At 39.9% G+C, this 18,703-nt stretch overlaps 1 protein-coding gene across 1 annotated transcript in view; it reads right to left on the minus strand.

Moving 5' to 3' along the window:
- Positions 1–8,198: 8,198 nt before the first annotated feature.
- The window catches only part of TEX11 (testis expressed 11), a 323,127-nt gene continuing 312,622 nt past the window's right edge, over positions 8,199–18,703 (minus strand). Inside the window, exons 28-29 of the mRNA XM_063084664.1 lie at positions 8,933–9,097; positions 8,199–8,270 (exon numbers count right to left, since the gene is read on the minus strand). Coding sequence (XP_062940734.1) covers positions 8,199–8,270; positions 8,933–9,097 — 237 coding nt within the window. The remainder of the gene's footprint in view (positions 8,271–8,932; positions 9,098–18,703) is intronic.

An 18,703-nucleotide genomic window follows, 5' to 3' on the forward strand; every position in this document is an offset into this window, starting at 1 on the left:
ACTAGATGCGTCCTAAGGAGAGCTGGGGCGCCTCACGGTGGCTCCTGCTAGGAGTTACTTGAGATGAGTGGGAGGGGGCTGTGGGCGAGGCACGCAGAGTGAGCCCCCCAGCCAGGAGGAGCCAAAACTGCCCCAGTGCCCTGCAGGGAGCGGAGTGCCGGTTTGTCTTTTTGTCACAGCAATTGCTGACTGTGTTTGTTAGATTACATGTAAGCTTTTCAACTTTCACCTTTTCTTGAAGAACAAAGGTTTGCAAACTACCTCTCTATTCTGGCTTATCAGAGAGGGCTGGGGTGTTCCTATGCAGAACGAAGGGGGAAATGCCAAAATAGAAAAAAGGAAAGAAATCAGGAGGTAAAGGTAAAAAGGTCCCGCTGATAAGTAGAGGAGGGAAAGGAGGAGACAACAAAAGCACTCTGCAGGGTCTGCTAGAGTTCACCCCGCTCAGGGTGAATTGGGGCATTCTAGAGAAGAAATAACGAGAAACAATAGAGAAAGTAAAGGGGAATAAAACCAGTCAAGACTATGAGTAGAAGACTGCAGAACAGAAAAGAAGGGAAAGCCCCCGTGTCACTAGCGCTGCCCTATAGTTGGCAGGAAGCCTTTCCAGGAGGTGGGCAAAGCAGATCTGCTGGAGAAAGAGGGAATGAGAAAGGGGATGTCAAGATTTAGTAGGTACAGGTAACCCTGCCAGACAGCAAGAGTGGAATGACAATAGCAAACATTAAAAAACACCTACCGTGTGTCAGGTATCACTCTACGCTTTGTGCGTATTTACTCATTTTGTCTGCAACAAATCTGTGATGATGGTCATGGGCATCTTACAGACGAGACTGAGGCCTAGAGAGGTTAAGTAACTTGCCCGACCTCCTACAGCTTGTAAGTGGGAGAGCAAGGATTTGAACCCGGGCAGTTTGGTTCCAGGGTGTATGCCTGTGCTATGCTGCCTTGTCTAGTTCTTGAAAGAGTAGCCTACGGTCCGCTTCCACTTTCCATCTTGTTATTTCTTTGTAGTCTGGCTTTTGGCCTCACCACTCCACTGAAATTTTGCTCTTGAAAGTCAATATGACTCCCAAATAACCAGATCTTATACCTTTGCAGACCTCATACTCATCACCCTTGCTGCCATATTTGACACGCAATTACCCTCTCCTTGAAACTTTCGCCTTGGCTGCAGTGACACTACCTTCTTGGTTTTTCTACATCTCTCTGATCTCTCCTTCCCCCTTCAATGTTTGTTAAAGTTGTTCTTGGCCCTCCTCTCTCTGCCTTCAATTCATTGGAGAGTTCCTGGCTTCAAGACTCCCAAAACATTCTCCCCACCCAGACTTGAAACTTTTGCAGCATCTCTGAGCATGTTTCCGTAACAGTCCTCACATTCATCTTCATTGTTTTCACGGCTGTCACCCCAGTTTAATTCTTCATTATTTTCATTCATTCAACAAACTCATAATTCTATGTGTCGGGCCCTGGGGATACAATAGAGCAAAACAGATATGGCCTCTGCTCTTTTAGAGCTTACTGTCTCACAGGTAGTCAGACACTGAACAAATAATCACACAGATAAATACATATTTACAAACTGATAAGTGCTGTTAAGGAAAAGTATGGGACTCTATAGAAGATTGACATAGGGAAATTATGATGGCTTCCAAATTAGTCTAATTTCCTGTATACTCTCCCTTCTCCAATCCAATTTACCTCCTGTTGCCCAGATTAAAATTCCTAGGGCCCATTTCTGATTCTGCCACTCCCCAGCTCAAATTCCTTCAATAGCTTACTCAATAAAGTCTGAACTCTTTAGCCAGATATTTGAGATCCTCCATACTCTGGTTCCAACCTACCTTTTTAACCTTTTTCCACTATTCCTCTTTAAGCACTATATGCTACAAATATACTGAACATGCACTGTCCTTCATACAGAAAGACTACATGTCTTTGCCATGCTGTTTATTTTGCCTGGAATAATATTTTCCTTTCATTCCTTATGTCCAAATCCTATATATTTTTATTTTATTTATTCATTTTTTTAAAAAGATGACCGGTAAGGGGATCTTAACCCTTGACTTGGTGTTAGCACCACGCTCACCCAATGAGCCAACCGGCCATCCCTATATGGGATCCGAACCCGGGGCCTTGGTGTTATCAGCACCGCACTCTCCCGAGTGAGCCACGGGCCGGCCCCAAATCCTATATATTTTTTAAAGCCCAGGTCAACCTCCACAGAGCATTTCCTGATTCCTTCCCTCAGAATCTCAGTACTTTCTCCCATCTTCATTGCACTCATCTTCTATCTTTAATGTTGTAATAACTCTAATACAATAAATGTAAGCCTAACCTCTTCCCCTATCAGACTTTAAACTCTTTGAGGTCAGGATTTGGGTCTAAACTACATTCATTGGCTGGATGGACAGATGAATGAATGGACAAAAGAATGTATGAATGAATGAATGAACAATAGTTGGGGGCTTCTTGATTGACAATGAGGAGAGGGCTGCAAGTATGCAAACATAACACGACTATTGTCTTTGATCATGTATTTCCATTGCCATTTAACAGAGAGATGTGGGAAAGCTATCAAATCAAACACATGTTGCCCATTTCCACCTTCCTCCACCTCTTATTCTAATAGGTGTCCCTCCTGTAGGCATGAGCGGCCTCACCAAAGGAGACATGGAAATCATCTCCAAGGACTATGAAGTTGTGGGCAGAAAATTCAAGGACTTGGGGGACCAGGTGGTGTTTACTTTTCTCCTTACAAAAGAAAACTGGTACTTTGGAATTGAAAAGAATATATGGAAGATGAAATGGCTGCCTCTAGAGATGGAATTTTTGAATAGGATCTGTTTTGTCTGGACCATGGTTTAAAATACTGGATTGCTGGGCTTGGCTAAGGACAGAGTTCTCTGTGACAATTGGGGAAAATGTGTTTACCAATAGCCTTGCTGATCTGATGAAAAGAACTTTAAATTGAAAATGGAGGAGAAAGGACAAAAATGCCCTGATAATACTATAAAATCAATTGCTATGGATGATATCAGATATAACAGCAAGAACAGCACCGGGGTAGGTGCCCATTAAGTCACAGAAGAATATATCTGGGAAAAGAGTCATAAATAGAACTTCCAGCTTCAGCTGTTTCCATATCACTACACAGCACATGCATTAGGTTGAACCATATGAAATTGCCAATATCCATCTGTTTTTGACCCACAAAAATGGTAACTTCATATCGTTCAACCTAATATTATAAAGTGATCTTGAAATTTTAAATCAAGGTAATAAATGCCAGCTAAGATTTGGGGGACTGAAACTTACAATTGGAATCTGGCATTAGAAGAAGCATTTTAAAGGCTGAACATCCCAAATCTGAAAATCTGAAATCTGGAGTGCTCCAAAATCTGAAACATTTTGAGCACCATCATGACACTCAAAGGAAATGCTCATTGGAGCATTCTGGATTTTAGGATTTGGGATGCTCAGCTGGTAAGTATAATGCAAATATTCCAAAACCTGAAATCCGAAACACTTCTGGTCCCAAGCATTTTGGATAAGGGATACTCAACCTGTATTAAGGAGAAGGTGACCTTTAGAATGGAAGGTGACATTGTGTGCTATATGCATAGACTCCACAAAGGTGAGGACAAAGCCCTCTACAGACTTTTGGTGAAGTTGAAACGAGAAAGGGGGCCGGCCCCGTGGCTCACTCGGGAGAGTGCGGCGCTGGGAGCGCAGCAGTGCTCCCGCGGCGGGTTCGGATCCCATACAGGGATGGCCGGTGCGCTCACTGGCTGAGCGCGGTGTGGCCGGTCACGAAAAAGGGAAAAAAAAAAAAAGGTAGAAAGAAGATCATCTGACCAAGGATGAATATAAAACAGTAACGTGGAACTGCCAAAATCGTGTCAGGAAGGCCTGACCCCAATTAGCTAATTCTAGAAGTAAGAAAAAGAGGCTGATTACAGCTTTCTGTCAATCAAGAAACAAATCAGGGAAGCCTTAAAATCCACATATTGGGGCAAACAGTATGTTTTGTTTTAATTATAATTAGTTTTTTAAAAATTATAAAAGCACATGTAAAAAAATTCCAATAGTATCACAGGGTTTAAAATGAAAAATAAAATGGCGTAGTGCTTACCAGACAACAAAGATAAAGGCTCTTTAATGGCTACTTTGCTTTGTTCTTTAACGCCATCCAAACTCTGTCCATTAGACTAGAAAGGGTCAAGGAGACACTAGCAAGAAGTAACCGAGGATCATGGTAAATAGGAAAATTGTAAAGAAAGCACCAAGGTACCTTAAGTGATTCTGAGTCTCTTGGCCTAGACAACTTATCCGTCAGGATGTTGAGAGAACCTGTAGATGAGATAACTGAACCAGTGTTTGTAACCTACGGGGAATCATGGAGAATAAGAGATGCTGGAAGCCTAGGGAGGGATATATGCTCTTTTTTTTTTTTTTTTTTTAAAGGGAAGAAGATTAATTTCATCTTAATCCAAGGCAAGTTTCTAGAATACATTATTGGAAGGGATGGCTTGCATAAGAGTCCTTAGAAGGGAGCTAGTGACCACAAAGAGTTTATAAAACCCTTTACCTAAGAATAATTCAAGACAAAGCTCATTTTCTTTTCTGAAATGAGCTTAGTAAAATCAACTTAAATGGGTAAAGCTTAGAAAATGAGTAAAGCAGAGGAATGTAACAGACATAGTGTAGCTGCGTCCCAGCAAGGCATTGACAATGTCACTCATGATAGCCTTGTGAAAAGCTTGGGAAAATGTAGATAGTACAACTATTGAGCAGGCAAATGATCATCATTAATTGAATGGGTCAATGTTTAAGTTACTTATATACGAGTTTATTACCTGTTGTCTCTCTTTGAAGGAGAGACCGTCCTCTATTTTGTTCATCCCCAGTACCTGTAACAGTGCCCAGTCCATAGATGAAAGTGCTTAGGAAATATTTGTTGCATGAATGAATGAACCTGGAAGTAGGACTGCAAAGCATGTTGCCAAACTCTGTCTGAGCCCTCTCCTATTCAGTATATTTTATCATTTATTTGGTTGAAAACATTAGCTGGCATGCTGACCAAATATGCAGATAATGTGAGCCTGAGAGGGATAACAAACAATAAGGATCAACTCTGTATCTAAAAAGATCCACTGGCAAGAGCAATTTAATAGTGATTAATTCAATTAGATTAAAAAAACTGGAAGTACAAGCAGTGACATTAATTAATAGCAGTATGTGTGGAAAAATACTTAGAAGTTTTCATTCATTCTTTCAACAAATATTTATTGTAAATGCCAGAAAGGCTTGACACTGGGAATATGCAATGGTAAGGAAAACACACTGTCTGCCCTCGTGGAGCTTAAAGACTACTGGGGGAAGCAGATATTAATCAAATTATTCCACAAACATATGTTTACAAACTGTGAGGAATAAATGGAGTGCTAAGAGAGCATATAACGAAAGAACCTGACCTAGTCAGGGAAGGTTTCTCTGAGGAACTGACACATGAGCTGACTTCTCAAAGACAAGTAGGAGTAAACTAAGGTGAAGGGAGGGGAGAGTAAACCATAAATGCAGTGAGTCAACAATATGAAGCACCCGCTTAAATGCTCATGTGGTCCCCTTCCCTTCTCCTTGGCGGGGGTTGGGGTCAGGGTCAGGGCTGGGCTTGGGGCTCGGTTAGGGACTCAGCACGCATGCTCTCTAGGCTGGAGGCTCAGCTGATGACTTGGCCAGAGTATTTGCTGGGGCTTGGGCCAAAGAGACCGCACACATGTCAGGGAGATTGGGATTACACAGAGAGAGTGAGCAAGTAAGTGAATATTTGAGGTTAATGAGAGTCAGGCTTCTCAATTTTGGAAAAAAGAATTACAGATATGCAAAGGGGGGAAAGCTAGAAAAAGCCCACTGGTGTTGGATTGAAAATGGAGGTATGAACTCAGTTATATGTGTATGTGTGTGTATAGACATATGGCTATGCATGTATTTCTGTATAAGTATATACACATACATGTTTTTTCCTAGCTCTATTGATTAGACCTAGAAACAGTGGCACCCCAGTAACAATGAGTATACCTAGGACCCAGATCTTGGGCACTAACTACCATTCTCCATTAAAAGGAGCCAGGGCTCCTTGGAGAAATGACTGATTCCAGGGCTGAGGCAGGGAAAGTCCAAGATGGACTTGGAGCATTTTATTGTGCCACAAAATAAGGAAGTGCCCAAAGAATGATGGGGACATGTCAAAAGGGTGTAGGAGCCAGCTTTGGGCAGCACAATAACAACACGAGCTGGCTGGTTGGCTCAGTTGGTTAGAGTGCGGTGTTGTAACACCAAGGTCAAGGGTTCAGATCCCTGTAACGGCCAGCTGCCAAAAAAATAAATAGTAACAATAGTGGATTATAACCCATTAAATAAAATAGGAATCCATTATTTTGCTTTGTACTAAAATGTATTTTTAAAACATGAATAATTAAGTAAGTGGGGGAGGAGAAAACGCTCTACCTTAGCAACACCGACTAATAAATGAAGAGGGAATGATGGAAACAGAAAAATCAACATTTAGTAACCATCACAGTAAAAATGGGTTCAGGCAAGAATCATCAATGGATGTTAAAACTAGTAGGTGAAAGTTTAATGAGGAACAGGATATTTATTTAATCCCAAAGTATCTTCCACCAAGTAATTCATAATTACTTATTAATTACTGAGCACAAAATGTTTATCAATGAACCTGCGGAAATTTGGCAGACACCATCTTAACTTTCACCAGTAATAGGGCAAATTGACATTGTGTGCCTGCCCAAAATGCGTAAATTAAATCTAATAATTAGGAAACATCAGACCCACCTAAGTTGAGGTTCATGCTTCAGAGTAATTAGCACGTACTCTTCAAAAATGTCAAGCTCGTGAAAGATAAGCAAAGGCTGAGGAATCATTTCAGTTTGCAGGAGATGAAAGACACGATGACTAAATGCAATTTATGATCCTGAAGTTATAAAGCCCTTTATTAGGACAACTAGTGAAATTTGAATGGAGTTTGTGGATTAGATGGTAGAACCGTATCATTGTTAATTTCCGAATTTTGATGGTTGTACTGTGGTTATGTAGGAGTATACTTGTTTATATGAAATACACACTGAAGTATTAAGGTGTAGTGGGGCAAATGTCTGCAAATTAATCTCAACTAGTTCAGAAAGAAACAGGGACTAGCAAGGCAACGTGGTAAAATGCTAACGAATATGGAAGCTGAGTGAAGGGTGCCTGGCAATTCTTTGTGCTTACTTTGCAACTTTTCAAGTATGAAACGATTTCAAAATCAAAAGTTAAAAAAATGTTAATACGAATCACCTGGGGGAAAAGCCACTGTGCCCTTACAATACACTAATGCCAATCTAGCCAGAATGAGGCTGCTTAACTCTGCATGAGTCAGGCCTCACTGGCACACGGGATTTGGCTCTTGGATGGTGAGGTGACCAGATCACATGGAGAACAGCTGAGAGGTCAGAAGGTATTTAGCCTGGAGCAGGAAAAGCCTGGAGGATAGGGAGGGGCCTGACTTCTGTCTTCAGTTCTCCAAAGGCGTATGGGACAGAGAAAACAGACTTGTTACGGGGAGACAGATTTCTGTTTAGTGTGAGGAATGGATTTTTACCAATTAGAGAGCAAACTAAGGTGAATTGAGCTATTTTGGGAGCTCCTGTCACAGAATACATTCTAATGGAGACTTGGTAACCAGTCTGAGGATATTAGAGAGAGATTTCATGAATCAGATAAATATTGGGCCCAAAGACCACTTCCAATGAAGTGGAAATATTGGACCCAAGTTCCTTCCAATGAAGAGACTATGATTCTGTTATGTTTAAGGTACTGGGAATTTGGGCACTTCAGAATAAAATGTAACCTATGTTGGACTGGGATGAATATTCCCTTTTGTTCACATGGGGCATAAACCATCTTGCTCCCACATGGGCTATTTCAATATAATCCTTAGCACTTTGGAAAATTCGTTTGTCTCCCAGAAATAAACTGGTCACTGAGTTAAATGTCAAAATGCTTTTATTTTAGAATATTTCATTCAACAATGTGAAAATACGGCCTAAGGAAACAGAAACCAAAGCTAGAGAAAGTTTGACAATACATCTTCAACTTGCTGCGAGTCTGCCTGCTCGTATGCCTTGCTCTAGTAGTTGTCACTCTTCACGGAAAAGTGAGCCCTTATTTTTATCTAATGCTTCCATGAGCTCACTATACAGAACATTCATCTGGAAAAGAGAATAGCAGGTAGATTTCTTGGGAGGAAAAGGAAATGTAGTTAAAGCTTCCCAGACTCATGGTGATGGCATGAAAGTCTAACCTTTACCTTCTGAGATCTGAGTAGCCACTTTGGGGAGAGAATGCAATCCTCACTAGCTCTGTTTAATAGGGACAAGCAGCTCTTATAAGGGAGAAGGTCCTTAAAACATAAAAGATCCTTTGCTCTTATTTGGTAACAAGGCTTTTCCCTACCAAACCTCTCCTGATTAGCTAATGACCCAGAAGTCTGCAATTGAGAATTGTTCCTGGAGAAAACGCCTTTTTAAACAGTCATTTCTTTGAGCACAGACCAGTCCTGCCCCACGTACACTGGCATTGACAGTGATGCATCTTTCCAGAGCTCACTCTTGGCATTCCTCTTAATTAGACTGCATTTGCTCTCCCTGTGCTTCCCCCACTGTTCTCCATCCTTCCTGGTTTTCACTCTAAGAAACTACTGTTTAAGGTTCCCTAACTCTTGAAGTTCTATGGAACCAATGACAGGAACAATGATCGAGATCCTTTCCTAGACAAGAAAGGTAGGGTTGAGTCCAAGTCCTTATGAAGAGCCCAGCTATAACCTCTCTGCCCCTACATCATGCCATCCACCCCTAGCCCTCTCCCTCCTCACCTGGATTTCATAGCTTCTCTTGAGGGAGCCAAGGTGGTCAAGGAAACACAATGCCAGGCCACACCATTTTTCAGCAGATACATACTTGCTCCTGTTATACATAAATATTCCAATATTCCAGGACTTGGTCATCAGCCAGAGAATCTCCATTTCTGGGTAGCCTTCCTAAAATTCGAGAACAGCGGGTGTTTTACAGTTACTACTGTCACAACTCACTGTAGCACTACCTATATCAGTGCTGCATCCCATCATTATCAAACAGTGGTGCTCTGCTAACATTAAGGAAGGCCCATGTTTCTCAAGAGTAGGAGAGTACCTTGAAGGTCTGTCAGCTGTAGAATGTTCCATAGCAAGATCTTATGAAGTACATATAAGCTGAAAAAGCAGGGGCCGGCCCGTGGCTCACTTGGGAGAGTGTGGTGCTGACAACACCAAGTGAAGGGTTAAGATCCCCTTATTGGTCATCTTTAAAAATAATAATAAACAAATAAATAAATTGAAAAAGCAATGAGGCCCTCTTCAACTGAAGGAAAGAATTAGACAGATTCCTGTTTTCCGTGAAGCAGGAGAAAAACCTGTATCCTGCTTGGGGCTTCCTCTGGTGCTGTCCTCAGTCAATTATCTCCCCAATACCTACCTCTACTTTTCAGAGAAGGTTGTCAAGAAGCAGTTTATTGAATCTCTTAATTTCCTAGACCAGAATCAGTCCGTGTTTGGAATGAAATTATATTAATCTTTAGTGCTGACAATATCTACCTAGCTGTGAACAAATGGCACATTTTGAAGATGGTCCCTTAGCCTTATCAGTGGTCTTTAACACGACTAATCATAAGATGATATTAATTTCTTCACAATACTTTGCAATAATGAAAAGGATTAGTCTAAGGAGTTACTTTCTTGGTTCTTGCATAGGAGATGGAGCACAAAGGGGGCATTCATGTTAAAGCCCTTTACCTACACAATAGATCTCAGGCTCTTGAAAAGGGAAATGTGATGGGAAACTTGAACAGCAGCTTCTTGAGTGTCAAGGATGTTGTTTCAGCTGTCATTTTTTCATTCATTTGGATCTATAAAAAATTACTACATATAAAACACTATGATAATAAGGACTAAGATAAAGAAAGCTCTTATCCTAAAGGACACACAATGCTTTGAGAGAGACAAGACATCCACATGTAAAGATGACTTCACAAGGTATGTGATTAAGGGCTAATCAGAATAATAGACATTAGATGCTCTAGTTCTGGAATTAGATTATGGTAATGGTTGCATAATTCTGTGACTATGCTAAAAACCACTGAACACTTTAAAATGGTGAGTTTTATGATATATGAATTAAATCTCAATAAAAAATAAAAATATAGAGATATGGAGAAAGAGAAGGGCATTATGTATAGGCAGAACAGAATAAACGGACTTGGATTGTGCTTGAGAGCAAGAGTGTCTGAGGGAGACTAAGAGATGTTTGGTCTAAATAGACGATCTATGTAGAGGAGTTAATGGAAAATAAGACTGGAAATGTAAGATGGGGCTTCCTAAGCATTTCCTAAATGCTCTTCCTCAGAACACTAGTGTCATGAGAAATGTTAACAGATGGTTTATGAAAATAGAGTTCTTTAGTCAAATACATTTTAGAAATGCTGCATTATATATATTACCCTCTTGGAGTATTATAATGCACATTAGTTCAGTGAAAGTTTAGGGAAGTTTTACAGTAAAGAAACCATATAACTGTTTAATCCAGGGTATCTGGAACGCTTACTAACATCTCGTGGGCTGGAGTGTAAAGGGTTTTTCATTACAGGCCGCAGATTTTGGAATTTATCCTGCTGGCAATAGGAAAGCACTGAAACTTCTTGAGAAGCAAAGTGATATGGTAAAAAACTGTAGTTTTAGTAAGATTGAAATGCCAGTGGTGTTTAGAACAGATCTGAGTGTAGGAAAATAGACAGGGAGACTTGTTTAAAGGGAGTTGTAAGAGTCTTAGGAATGAAGTGATAAGGGTTAGAACTAAAATAGTGACAATGAAAATGGAAAGATGTAAGAAACATTCTAAGGGGAGAATCAATAGAACTTAGAAACTTGATTTGGGGATTGAAAGACAGGTCAGTTGAAAATGGCTCTAAAGTACATAGTTTGAATGGCTGAAAGAATGCTGGTATTATTGAAATTAAAAATTGGAAGGAAATGTTTCTGGGGATAAGGGATCAAGATAATAATAGGTTCTATTATAAACAGGTTGGATTTAAGGTAACTTTATTTTATTTATTTATGTTTTTTGTCTTTTTTCGTGACCGGTACTCAGTCAGTGAGTGCACCGGCCATTCCTATATATGGGATCCGAACCTGCGCCGGAAGCGTCGCTGCGCTCCCAGCGCCGCACTCTCCCGAGTGCGCCACAGGCTCGGCCCTTAAGGTAACTTTAGAGATATCATGTAGGCTGTTGCAGACATGGACTGGAACTCAAGTAATAGTCAAAGTATATCAATTCACTTAAAAGACAGTATAGAATACAGAGAAGAAAAGAATAGAGAATATTAGAAATGTTCATAGTTGGGTGGTAAGAGGGAAAGGACAACACAGAGGAGTGGTGAGAAAGTAAAGGACAAGGGAAAAGAGAATTTTGACAAGGAGACAGTGGTCAATAATGAAGGCCAGGGTAAAGAGGCCATCACATATGTCTAGGAGGTGGTAATTAGTGGCATTGTAAAGTGTGGCTAACTACAAGGAGTGAGGGAAAGAGTGGCTCAAGATGAGGAGAGACAGGTTAGCAGGGATTTGTAGGCCACATTCAAAATTTTTGTCTTTATTTTAAAAGCAATGGGAAACTACTGAAGAGGATTAAGCAAGGTCACGCATACTAGAAAACGTGAATCAATCTGGTTGCTGGGTGGAGAAAGGTATAGAAGGAAGCAATAGTAGATGCAAGGAGATCAGTTAAGAGGTTCCTGTGGTAGATGAGATAAAAGATAATAACTTGAACTAGGTTGTCAATGATGGAAAATTGGAAGAAGTAGATGAGTTTAAGAGATATTTAGGAGGTAGAATTGATAGGACTTGGTGACAGAATAGAAATGGGAGTGTTGAGGATGACTCCTAGATGTCTAGCCTGATCAACTGGAGGAATGATGGTGCCATTCAAAGGGTTAGGAAACACTGGAATTTTATTTTAATATACATTAACTGCCCTCATGCCCAACATTGCTCAGGAGAATCATTAATCCTCAATAAAGAAATACATCCATGCAGCTACTCATCCCAAAGCAACATAGACTTGCCTATGTGAAATGCAAATCAAGGCCAACAAATTGAGGTGTTTGCTCTGATGGCTTTTGGAGGCTCGTATTTGAGACCAGTTTTCTCTGTCCTCAACATCTTAGTACACATGGCAGTCAAGCATATCTCTAACTGAATTGTAGGTGTCCTGGAGCACAAATGCCTGTCCTTTTAGGTTCTCTTTAGATTCCCCAAGTGAATATCATGTACATAAGTACATACAGTTTACCATACAGTTTACCATACAGTTTACCTATTTAAAGTGTAAATTCAGTGGTTTTTAGTATATTCACAGAGTTCTTACACCCACCATCACCACTATCAATTTTATAATATTTTCATCCCTCCAAAAGGAAACCCAGTGTACCCATTAGCTGCTCATTTCCCCCCAATATCCCCCTCATTTCCTCCCAATATCCCCTCCCACACAACCACTAATCTCTTTTTTTTTTTTTCTGTTTTATTTATATTTATTTTTGTGGGGTACAGTGTGTTGTTTCAATACATGCATATACTGTATAATGATTCACTTAAGGTAGATAGCATAGTTTTGCACCTGTTAGTCCACCCCTTCTCCTCCCCACTAATCTAATTTCTGTCTCTTATAGATAGCCTACTCTGTACATTTAAGATAAATGGAGTCAGACAGTATTGGTCCTTTGTGACTGGCATCTTTCATTTAGCATAATGTTTTCAAGGTTCATCCATGTTACAGCATATGTCACTACTTCATTCCTTTTTATGACCAAATAATATTCCATTGCATGAAATTACCACATTTTGTTTATACATTCATCCAGTTCTAAATTGTATCAGTCATTGAATGGAGCTTTACCTTATATTTCCTTTAGATCCCAATTGTCTTGTTTATGAGTTAATGTAAGACTGGCAGAAGAGGAATTGAGATGAAATTGAAGTAATAGAAAACCAAACAAGAGAAGAAAGATGGTATTGATAAATGAGCTTCTCAAACTTTAATGTGCATACAAATTACTTGGGAATATTATTAAAATGCAGATTCTGATTCAGTAGGTCTGGGTTGAGGTCTGAGATTCTATACTCCTAACAAGCATCCAGGGGTTGCTGGTGCTACTGGTCCATGGGTCATGCTTTAAGGAACAAACTCTTAGAGACTGTACCTCAGTAGTTTGAATCACTTTAGCTTCCTTTGTAAAAGAAAAGAGTCTGCTTTTTTCTGGGCTTCTTCTTGGTTACTGTATTAGTCCATTTTCTCTTGCTTATAACAGAATACCTGAAACTGGGTAATTTATAAATAAATAAAATTTATTTCTTACAGTTTTGGAGCCTGGGAAGTCTAAGGTCTAGGGACTACATCTGGTGAGGGCCTTCTTTTTGGTGGGGACTCTAGAGAGTGCCATGGCAATGCAAGCAATCACATGGCGAGGAGGGCTAGATGAAAACACTTATTAGTGTGCTCATTTGCTGTCCATATAAAGCCACCAGTCCACACCTATGATAACCCATTAAACCATTAACCTATTATTCCATGAATGGGTTAATCCACTCATGAGGGCATAGCCCTTACAATCCAATCACTTCTTGAAGGCCCCACCTTTCAACACTGCCACATTGTGAATCAAACTCCCACATGAACTTCAGAGGGAACAAACATTCAACCCATATCAGTTACACAACAGGCCTTTGTGACTCTGATGTCAGCTGTGAGGATTAGACTCATCCCTTCTCTTTAAGTGTAGACTTTTCCCCACCATTATCTATGTTTCTGTATAGTCTTAAAAATGAACCAGGGAACTTCCACTTCCATGAGATGGAATAGATGTACTTATCCCTATTCTTCCTGTTAATTACAACTAAAATCCTGGATATTATACATAAAAACAAACATAAGAAGACTCTGAAAGGTGGAAAGAAGAAGGAAGACTGGCTAGGGATCTTGGGGCCAAGGATTGGCACAGTGGTGCATTCCCCGTGTTTTCTTTTTGCTTAACATATCCCAGACTTGGTGCTAGAGATGCCAACATGCACAGACCAAGAAAAGCCTGAAGAGAAGTCTGTTCTCTCTAGCCAAGGGACCAGTAGTAACAAGGATTCCTCCACCTCAATTATCAATGGAGGCCAAGTGGGAAATCTGGGCTTCTACCTCTACCTGGAAGTAACAAGGCTGTATCCCCTCCCCTGCCAGAGCGATGTCAGAGAAAGCCAGCTAAAAACAGAAGGTCTGAATGAGCTCTAGAGTCTCATAAAATAATATGAAATGTCCAGGTTTCAATACAAAATTACTATTATACCAAGAATCGGGAAGATCTCAAATTGAAGGAAAAAAGATAATCTTAATTGATGTCAACATTGAGATGACAGAAATGTTGCAATATCTGACAAAGATTTTTTTCTATGACTTTAAAAATTTGTGGCAAAGTACACATAAGACAAAATTTACCATCTTAACCATTTCTAAGTGTACAGTGCAGTGGTATTAAGCACATTCACCTTGTAGTGTATCATCACCACCATCCATCCATAGAACTGGTTTCATCTTGCATCTACTATGCAATAACCCCCTAGTCCCTGGCAACCACCACTCTATTTTCCGTATCTATGAATTTGACCATTTTAGGTACTTCACATAAGTGGAATCATATAATATTTGTCCATTCGTGACACACAACAACTTGATGAATCTTCAGAGAATTATGCTGAGTAAAAAAGCCAATCTCAAAAGATTATGTACTTACTGTATGATTCCAAATCTTAAAAGCTATATACTGTATGATTCTATTTATATAACATTCTTGAAATGACAAAATTATAGAAGTTGATAATAGATTAGTGGTTGCCAGGGCTTAAGGAGTGGCTGGGAGTGAGAGAGAAGTGTGTGGGGGCTATAGAAGTGCAACATGAGGGATCCTTGTGGTGATGGAAATGTTCTGTATCTTGACTGTAATAATGCCAGCATCCTGGTTGTGATATTGTACTATAGTTTTACAAGATGTTATCATTGGGAGAAACTGGGTAAAGGGTACACAGGATTTCTCTGTATTATTTCTTACAACTGCATGTGAACGTACAATTATTTCAAAATAAAATTTTAATTAAAAAGAAAATCACCACTGCCGCCAGCCCACACCCAAGCCCCAAACAGGCCCACCCACTGCCCGACCAGGAGCCAAGGCAGCCCACCATGCACTCAACTGCACTGATACAAGAAGAGTCACCAGCAGAGCCCACAAGTAGAGAAGGAAGTCTTTCCTTAAATTTAGGTCTTTGATCTTTTTTTTTAGCCCTCTCCAGAGTAATAGAAGAAACAAGTGTCCTACCAGATGACCAAACATCAATGAAAAAATACTAAAACTACAAATAAACAAGAAGATATGACACCAATGAAGGAATATGTACAGGGATTGAACTCTGGACCTTGGTGTTATCAGTACCACACTCTAACCAACTGAGCTAACTGACCAGCCCTCTATTTCCCTATGAAATTTTTAAAGTGCCCTTGTATGTTAAGTTAAAAAAAAAAGAAAAAGAAAAACAAAACCATGGAGCCAGGCTAGATACCATATTTGACACTTTCATTTGTTTAGATTTCAGAGAATTAGAAGAAACCTACCACAGACCTGGCTTTAATAGTACCCTTTAAGCAGATACCCTTTCTCATCATAAGGAACCAGAGTTCTTAAAGAAATGGCTAATTCCAGCTCCAGAGCACGAAATGTCAAGACATGCTTGAAACATCTTGTTACACCAGAAAGCAGGGAAGCTACTGAAAACTCTAGTAGTACTAAGACACCAACCTGAACAGGCTCCCAGTGGCCAAAGGTGGGACAATTTGAGCATCAATGAGAATAATAACTGCAACAAACTGAAACATACTGATATGGATTGTGTTCCCCAAGGTTTATGTATTATGATCCCCAGTGTGACTTTTAAGAGGGTGGGAAGTCTCTATTACGGTAATCTAAAGGTGGGGCCTTGAAGAGGTGATTGGATTGTAGGACCATGCCGTAGTGAATGGACTAAAAATGGTGGCCAGGAGTGTGGTTCTGAGGGCTTTAAAAGAAGAGTGCATGAGAGGTTAGTTTCTCTCTGCTCTGCCATTTTCTGCCATGTGAGACCCCTGGGTCACTGTTGCCACCACCAGAGCCTTCACCAGCTGTGTTTCCTGGACTTTGGACTTCCCAGACTCAAAACTATAAGCAATAAATTTTGTTTTCTTAAAAAAAAAACAAAAAACTGAACAATCTACTTCCTCCTAGAAATACTCTAGATTATGAACCTACTGTAGAGTACATGGGCTTGCCCGCTTAAGCATGTGAGTCATCCCCCCTGCTTTTTCATTGTCACTAGCTTTTGAATACCAACTTGGGCCTCTCCTTTGAACTGAAATTTCCTAGCAAGAACTGGTAAAGAAGATGTGTGTTCTAGCAGAAAGAGCCCTGTAGTTGAGGTGCAATGGACTGAATGTTTATGTCCCTCCAAAATTCTAGTTGAAATCCTAACTCCCAAGGTGATGGTATTTGGAGGTGGGGCCATTGGGAGGTGATTAGGTCACGAGGGCAGAGCCCTCATGAACAGGATTAGTGACCTTATAAAAAAGAGACCCCAGAGAGATCCATTACCCCTTCTGACATGTGAGGTTACAGTGAGAAGATGGCCATCTATGAGGAATCGTACTCTCACTAGACACTGAATCTGCTAGCGCCTTGCTCTTGGACTTCCCATTCATTAGCCATGAACGACTTCAGGCAAACTGATAATTTGACTTACTTGAATCTTAAAAATTTCCTCATTTATAAATCAAGGATAATAACAGCAGCATTGTCTACTTCATAGGATTGCTGGGGGCGGGGGGGTCGTATGAAATAATGAATGTAAGAGTGCTTTGTAAACTGTAAAGCATGATACTGTGAGGTATGAGACTTTATATTTGTGTAATAGACATTTTGCTAGTGTATAGAGGCACTTAATAAAGGTTATCTGCTCAATAAATAATGAATGAGTGACCAGTCATTAAAAAAGTCAATCAAACAGGCAGAATTTTCTCCCAAGCATTTAAAACAAAGATGGGTTGGCCAGTTAGCTCACTTGGGAGAGCACGTTGCTAATAACACCAAGGTCAAGGGTTTAGATCCCAGAACCAGCCAGCCACCAAAATAAATTTAAAAAATAAATAAATAAATAAATAAATAAACAAACAAACAAAACAAAACAAAACAAAGGAGATGCATAGCCCATTCAAACAGGAAAAAGCAACATAAACAGTATAAACAGCTGAGATGGTTATTAAAGTAATCTCTACATAAAAAAGCTAACTATCCAGTCATGTTTCAGGGGATGAGCAATAACGGTTAAGAAACTCATCAGAAAAGTAGAAAAACATTAAGCTCTCCAACAGGCAACTCAAGAGTCAGAGAATTGGAACTGTATTAGATAGAATAAAAGTGGCAAAACCAAATGCTCAGAGAAGTTTTGGCCTTATATAGAGACTATGGAAATCAATCAATTTAGAGTTACGTAATTCAATTTTAGTTTGTTTTTTTTTTTTTTTTTTTTTAAAAGATGACCGGTAAGGGGATCTTAACCCTTGACTTGGTGTTGTGAGCACCACGCTCAGCCAGTGAGCGAACCGGCCATCCGTATATGGGATCCGAACCCGGGGCCTTGGTGTTCTCAGCACCACACTCTCCCGAGTGAGCCACGGGCCGGCCCCCAATTTTAGTTTGTATTAGTTACTATGGCAAACACAACTTACGGTCCAGATGAGGCTCATGGCTTAGAAATGGAATTTTCTCTTCTTCCCAAAAGACAGTAAAAGAAAAAACCCAAAACGTTCAAGTTTTTCTTAACTTGAATTCACATGGGCCATAATTACACAGCTCCAGGAGAATTCTGGGCTTATGTAAGTCAATGCTACTTTGTACCAGGTTGTCACTCTCTGTATTGTTCTACCATCTGTTGTGGTTTGCAGATATTTGTATATGAAGAAGCAGTTGAGCCCAGAGCAGTTGGGATCCTTACATATTAATATGGACTCAATGACTTTCTGTGTGACTCTATGTAAGCCATCTAACCTCCTTAATGTTTTATGACTCCCTTATAATAACAACACTACCTTATGTGTGTATGAGCCGTTAAAGTCCACAACACATATATTATTTTCCATTGTTCCTTACAACCCCAGTGTGGGAGAGTCAGAGCAGGTATTATTCTCCTTTTACAAATGAGAAGACTGAAGTCAAACAGCAGAGGAGAGATATCCATATGCAAAACAAACAAACAAAAAGCCATTTAGAACCTCACCTCACACCATACATGAAAATTAAAATGGATCATAAACCTATATGTAAGAAATAAAAGTATAAAACTTCTATAAGAACACATAGGAGAAAATCTTCATAAACCTGGGTCAGGCAAAGATTTCTTAGCATGACCAAAAACACTACTCAAAAAAGAAAAAAATGGGTAAACTGGACTTCATGAAAATTCAAAACTTTTGCTTTCCAAATGATGCCACTA

This window comes from Cynocephalus volans, chromosome X, assembly GCF_027409185.1.
Source record: "Cynocephalus volans isolate mCynVol1 chromosome X, mCynVol1.pri, whole genome shotgun sequence".
NCBI lineage: Eukaryota > Metazoa > Chordata > Mammalia > Dermoptera > Cynocephalidae > Cynocephalus > Cynocephalus volans.